At 34.9% G+C, this 6,967-nt stretch overlaps 1 protein-coding gene across 1 annotated transcript; it reads left to right on the top strand.

Annotated features, from left to right (window-relative positions):
* The first annotated feature begins 2,603 nt into the window (after positions 1-2,603).
* LOC132494750 (transmembrane emp24 domain-containing protein 2-like) lies at positions 2,604-5,828 on the top strand. The gene is made up of 2 exons (XM_060105957.1): positions 2,604-2,667; positions 5,176-5,828. Exons 1-2 carry the CDS (start codon positions 2,604-2,606, stop codon positions 5,826-5,828), a joined length of 717 nt encoding a protein of 238 aa, XP_059961940.1.
* The last annotated feature ends 1,139 nt before the right edge of the window (positions 5,829-6,967 follow it).

Raw genomic sequence — 6,967 nt, 5'->3', positions numbered from 1 at the left:
AGAAGTTTTTAAATATCCATAAACCAATCAATATGTGCAAACTTTGGTCAATCTATAGGTAATTACACATACAATCTGTCTGTAAATAATTCTACAAGGGAAAAAAATTCTCCTTATGAATATATGGTACTTAAAAGCCAGCAGTCATTGGATAACTTCTGGGAATTTTCTCATATTCAAAGTGGCAGGCTAGAAAAGATACAAATGTTTGTTAATAGCTGTGAGTGCAATATGAAATTCAATCCATTATTGATGGAACAGTTCAATAATCAGTAAGTGTAACACTGAAGATACTTTTGACATGTCCCTTTGTAACTGTACAACCTCTGGGCCAGCCATTTGCCTATTGCTCTCACATCTCAGTCTTTTATTTGCTCTGCTCTTTATTTCAAGGAACTGCATTCATGCAGACTTTTGCCAAATGACTTAGAGTTAGGTTTAGCCATGCGAGGCACTGGTAGAATATTAGAGACTAGGAGAAGAGAAATCAAGGTATACCTCCTCTCCCGTGATGCCACTGATGTTGTCACAAGGGTCTGAGTCACCATGGTGGCTCTAGTTCCTGCCAGATAATGTCTCTCCCTGTGTTTATGGCACCTACTTGGCAGTCTCCACCATGGCTCTACATCCCATAGAATGACCCTGGCTTCCAGGTTAGTAACATCACTTCTACCTGTTTTCCTCTAGCCTTTGGAGTGATATCTAGTTCCTTCTGTTTACTAGTCTTTAGATTGCTTCACTGGTTCTCCAACTCTTGTATCACACATATAATCAATTATTTGTATCAAAATCTCTATGTTTGAAACAACTAGGGTGTTTTCTCATTTTTATCTGGTATCTTTCAATACAGCACTCAAGTCTTCTTTTGTAACTCAAATTACAGAGAAGTTAGTATGCAAAATGCCTTCCTCAAAAGTACTACGTAGTAAAAGCTCTAGTTTACCTCATGTACCTATCTGGAAAGCACATTCTTAAATGTATTTATAATTGAGTATACAATTGTTCAAGGACTTCTGCAAAACAACACTGGACAAAACTCTTTTTACTCAGTACTTGCTAGAAGCACCGCAAAAAATTGAGAATAATTTAGCTAGCACTATAGATCATGAGACTTACAAAGATGATATACCAAAGTATATACATTTTCTTATATGGTGAAATATATTATGTTTATTCATGTAAATGTCTTAAATAATGTATAGAGGTAAACACAGTGAGATTATGAGGTTTGTTTTTAATTCCTTGTCCTTCTCATATTGATGAAGTCCTTTGTCTCAAGTAGTTAATAGAATTCTCTCGATCTTAGGTCTAGCCTAGGTTTGGTTTTTATCACCCTAATTCTGTACAGTTCATTTATCTCCGTCTGGTTATTACTGCTCCACACTTCCCAATCCATTTAACAGTGTCTCACCTATTATTATGACTAGAGGAATCAAATTTCCTATATAGTGGTTCAAAGCAAATTCTTAGTCAACTACATTAAGGAACTTCCACACATCTGTTTGAGTTCACCACTATATAGATCTTGGCTATGCAGAAAGCTTAGGGAATAAAAATTTCTTCCATTGCTCTGCAGATATGGCCGATGCAACTTCTTGCTTCTCAAAACTTCTTTCGGTTCTTTCTGAACTGCTGTTATGGGCCAAGTTTAAATTTTTTTTAAATACCATTTGAGGGTGAAACGAGCATTTTCAAATAAGTGTCTGAAACAAATACCTTCATATCATTCAACAAATATTACTCTTTTGCCATTTCTTGTGAACCCCATTTTGTTAATATTATGTGTTTTAATATTTAAATAAATATTCCAACCCAAATGAAATGACTGAGTTATTAATGGTTTTACAAAACTCTAGATGTCTGATTGTGTTTTATGATGATTTTTTGGCAGTAACATACCAAGTTAGAAGTTACCATGTTATACCTCTAAACTTTTTCTATAAAACACCACCATTGCCAAATCTTTTCTAAGAATTATAAGTCTTCTTGGGCAAGTTTTCTGCACCTCTAGAGTCTTGTTAAATTTATCAACTTGACAGAGCAACGTTAATGCCCTGGTTATCTTCTATGTGGAATTTGAAACTGTGCTATTCTACACCCCTGTAAAGACTGAGAGGTAGGGGGAACTTTCTGACTCCCCTGCAGCCTTCTCATGTTGCATGATTAGCTGTTTGAGATGCTAGTTTGACACAACTCTTAGTTTGTGTCTAAAGGGAAAGTCAAAAAGACAAGTGCCTGACGAGTTTAAAACTTCACAGGCTGTCAACAGGAGTCATGAAACCATAAATTATATGTTGTAAGAACAGATTGTGATATGCAAGAAGTCATTCACACAGGAAGGAGCAGTGAAATTTGGAGCCACTGTAAATTGGGTGCAAGCCTCAACTCTGCCACTACCTCAGTGACCTTAGACTAGCAGGTGCTCTTTTCTGAGCCTAGATTTCATTCTCTGTCATGTTAGCACAATTGACATTAGAGCCATGGCCTGACATTTTGAAGATGAGAAACCTGGAAAGTCCTTGCAGATTCTCTTGTTCAACCATCTGCTTCCAAAATCCTTTACAGTTTGAACTTTTTTCTTAAGTCCAAACAGTTATGTGATGATGATGATATTCAATGATGACAGCTTTAGCAGGGTTGCTTTTCATAATTTGCTTAAACTTAAAGGTAAATGTGGAACATGGTCACACAGCAGATGCAGAGATAACCTCAGGAGAATTGTCATCATTGCAGCAGGAGTTTTAGATGGATTTAGGTCTCTATTCTGAGGCATCTAACAGTAATTAAGAATTGTGCCACCTGAAATAATCCTGCAAAATGAATGTGATTTCTTGACCCCCAGAGACCTCTTACAGATTAAGATGTCTGTCCTGTAGTTAACTCCTTTATCATCTTTGTTGTATAGGGATCAGTTTTAAGTCACCACATTTGTCTCTAATTCATTCAGGAAAAATATTTCTCAGGTATGGAGAAATTATCATCATTTTACAAGTGGCTTTAAGAACTGATCCTGTCTTCTTTGTAGTAAAGTATTTTTTATAGTGAGTTAAATCTTGAGAATCAGCACTAATTTCATGATTTTTATAGGATTACCTTTATCTGTGTGTGTGTGTGTATGTGTGTGAGTGTATTTATATTTGCTGCTATGTCCATGTAATGACAAAACGATGTGGTTTGGAAAGAAAAATCACCTAAATGATTAATGGGATCACAGAGGCAAAAGATTATATTTATATATATACATATATGCACAAATATATTCAAATACATATATTCCATATATCTTATTATATGTATATAAATATATTTAAATATCTTATAACAAGTATTGTTTGTAGTAGACAAACGAGTATGATTCAAAATAAAAGATGAAACAAAGATGTCAGTAAAAATTTGACATCAAAGAAATCCAAATTGGAACTTCATATAACATTCATTAATTGTAAAATATTAATCTAATATGATTTCATTATAGCCCCAGACTTTTCCAGATAAAGCATTTTTTTCCCCTTTGTAGCATTTTTTTCAATAGCAATAAGGAAGTCTTAAATGTATCATATTTCTTTGTTGAACAAAACTATACTACATTTCAATCCATGTTTGCACATAGCTTTTACTTACCATTCAAGGAGAATTTTATTTTATTCAATCACTTATCATTTCTTCTATAATCATTAATTCAAATTTGACTTTCTTTGAAATGAATGTGCATGCTTCCTTATATATAGTTAAGTTTTTGGTGCAATGTGCACAACCCATTTAATAATTTACAAAGTATTTTCAGTTCTTTCATTCACCATTCTAGCAGATTGTTGATGGAAATCAATATGGAAGGGAAATTGTATAATCAAATTTCCTTAAAAGAATGTCATTACTACTGAAAGACAGGGTTGATGACACAGAGAATTAATCTTAACTATGATATATACATTTCCCAGATATAAGAAGGTTGTTAAGAAGTTAAAATTATGAACTTCAATTATTTTTCTGTATTTGAAATAGACAACCACTAGCAGTCAGGGTAAGAGGACAGGAGAACTCTCAGATCAAGTCATTTTGAAATAGTTTGCATGATTTTCACCTAGTTAGAATATAGAGATTGAAATAACATGGGAAGACTTGCAAGTGATAATCATGGATATAAATGACTAGCTGTTCAGGTAATTCCACTTTTGTTGTTTATAGTTCTACAGTGTAAGAATACTGCCAAAAACTACAATAAAAAGGCCAAAGAAAAATTAAATTAAAATAGAAAACACTTTTCCCAAAACCTACAAAATTTTATATTTTGTTTTCACAGATGATTTTTCCATGTCAAAACACATACTATTACTTTCTATCCTGCCACAATTATACTTAATACAATGTAATTTGACTGATTTTACCAAATGTCCATTGTGTCTACTCATGTCAAATATCAATACTTGTGGACTTTGAAATTAGACCTTTTTTGTATAATAAATTCCTATAAATAGTTAAATATGCTTCAGTATTTTTCTAATTGATTGCCTTGTTTACCACCTAACAGGTGCTAGAATAACTTTGTTTTGATTATTGTAGTATTATAATTCAGTTTCACTCTGACAGGTCAATCCTCCTCCCAAATTGCCTCATCTCCAATTGCTAATCCATATTTCTCTTCAAAAATGTCCTGGTTATATCCACAGATAAACAAATTTTAGAATCAGTTTGTCTATTCTTTTAAAGCATGCTGGGTATTTGCATTGGAATCAATGTATTTACTGGCTAATTTATAGTTGAAATGGCATAAGTACAGTCTTGAGTCTTCCCAATCTAGAACAGATGTGGCTCTCCATAGAGTCTACTTTTTTTTTTCTTAGTAGAATTTTGTATCTTTATTGTTCTTGTATTGTATGGTTTCCATGAATTTATTGGAAATTTTGTCCCTAGGTGGTTTTCTGTGTTGCTATTAAGAATAGCAACTTTTACATATACTTTGTGGTTTATTGTTGATATATAACAAAGTTACCAATTTCATACATCATCTATAAGCTGGCTACTCTGCTTGACTCGTTTCATTTTTAGCCATTGTCAGATGATTCTTTTTGGTTTTCTAGGAATATAGCATATTATCTACAAATAATGGTAGTTTGCTTCCTTTTTCCTATTATAGCTTTCTGTTAATTTTTTTCAAATAAATGCAGTTGAGCTGAGGCAGCGGTGACGGCGGCTCTGGAGGCCGCAGTCCCGGTCCTGGCTTCGGCCCCAGCCCCACCGTGTTGACGCTCGCTGAGCTGCTGGTGTTCCGGGCCACGGTCTCGGGCTACTTCATCAGCATCGACGCGCATGCTGAGGAGTGCTTCTTCGAGCAGGTCACCTCGGGCACCGAGATGGGCCTCATCTTCGAGGTGGCCGAGGGTGGCTTCCTGGACATCGACGTGGAGATTGCAGGGCCTGATAATAAAGGAATGTATAAAGGAGGCCGGGAGTCCAGTGGGAAATACACCTTTGCTGCTCACATGGCTGGAACATTTTTTTGTTTTAGCAGTAGGATGTCCACCATGACTCCAAAGATAGTGATGTTCACCAGTGATATTGGGGAGGCCCCCAAAGGACAAGACATGGAAACAGAAGCTCACCAGAACAAGCTAGAAGAAATGATTAATAAGCTCACAGTGGCAATGACAGCTGTAAAGCATGAACAGGAATACATGGAAGTTCGGGAGAGAATACACAGGGCAATCAATGACAACACAAACAACAGAGTGGTCCTTTGGTCCTTCTTTGAAGCTCTTGTTCTAGTTGCCATGACATTGGGACAGATCTACTACCTGAAGAGATTTTTTGAAGTCTGGAGGGTTGTTTAAAAAAGCCTTTTCCTGATGATCCCAAACTCATAATTCACTGTTTACCAAGTGTCTTGGTCATAATAATGTCATTAGTTTCAATGTTTTTATTTTCTAAACTGTACATTCACAACTTCTGTTTCTTTGTGATTAATAGATATTGGGGGAAAACACTTTTTTAGGAAAGTTATAGTGAAAATTTGATATTTGATTGGCATGATTTCATATTTGAATTCTTCTTCCATTATACAGGTCCTTCCAGAACTCAAACACTGTAAGTGGAATATAGATGTATAGAACTTTTAATATATTCTTTCCTTTTGCTTTCATAATAAAATGCAGTTTGTTCAGGATAGTACTTTATTGACAGTACTTTACTAAAAATGACTGCATTCTTGGGATCCCTTATCCTGCAGTTCAAGTCATTAAAGATTCATTTTGTTGAGTCCTTATCAGAAACAACAATCTGAATCTTGACATTTTCTATCCAGCCTAATGGCAGAGATCTATGACTAGAGGATACTACCAAGTTGGTACTTTTTTACTTTGTCTATCTTGTTTTTGCTTTAAAGATAAGACTTAAACCAACAACCTTTTTCCCCTTTAAAGTTTTACTTTGAACCTTAGAACTCAGTCACCTCCACTTAAAATTGTTGACACAAGCAGCTAAGAACCATTTTTTGGTTTCTGCCTAACCTTGTAAGAAGTCTTTATTAAAGCCAATTCTCGGGGTGTTGCAGTGAACAGTAGTTCTTTTTCTTTCTATGCTGGCACATCCACTTTCTCTACTCTTGGCACGTGGGAGGTATGCATTCACATAATTGGAAAAATCTGGATTTCTGATGCCAAAGCGTTAAAAGCCTCTTGGATTTCTTTGCAGTGGTATACAACCACTATTTTATTTTTGATCAGTGGCATTTTGGCCACTGTTTAATTAGCTCACTGAACATTACTGTCAGTACTAGTGTGTTTGTTTTTGTTTTTCCTGGGTCTTTCTTTTGGTGTGGGGATGATCCAGGATTACATTGTGACTGATGTATATTACTTACTTGTCCTTTTTTTTTTTGGATCTTTGCAAGAGGAAAACTACTAGTAATGAGTGTTATATAATTAACTTAAATTTGTTACAGGTTTTCATGTTCAGGATAAACAATTTTTCA

This window comes from Mesoplodon densirostris, chromosome 8 (genome assembly GCF_025265405.1).
Source record: "Mesoplodon densirostris isolate mMesDen1 chromosome 8, mMesDen1 primary haplotype, whole genome shotgun sequence".
In the NCBI taxonomy this organism is placed as follows: Eukaryota; Metazoa; Chordata; class Mammalia; order Artiodactyla; family Ziphiidae; genus Mesoplodon; species Mesoplodon densirostris.
The sequence above is the reverse complement of the archived record's forward strand: the minus strand, read 5'-3'. Positions and strand labels throughout refer to the sequence as shown.

Coding starts and splice junctions, on each gene's coding strand:
- LOC132494750 (XM_060105957.1), top strand. CDS start 2,604: ATGATGATATTCAATGATGACAGCTTTAGCAGGGTTGCTTTTCATAAT. Junction 2,668..5,175: donor TAATTTGCTTAAACTTAAAG/GTAAATGTGGAA, acceptor AGTTGAGCTGAG/GCAGCGGTGACGGCGGCTCT.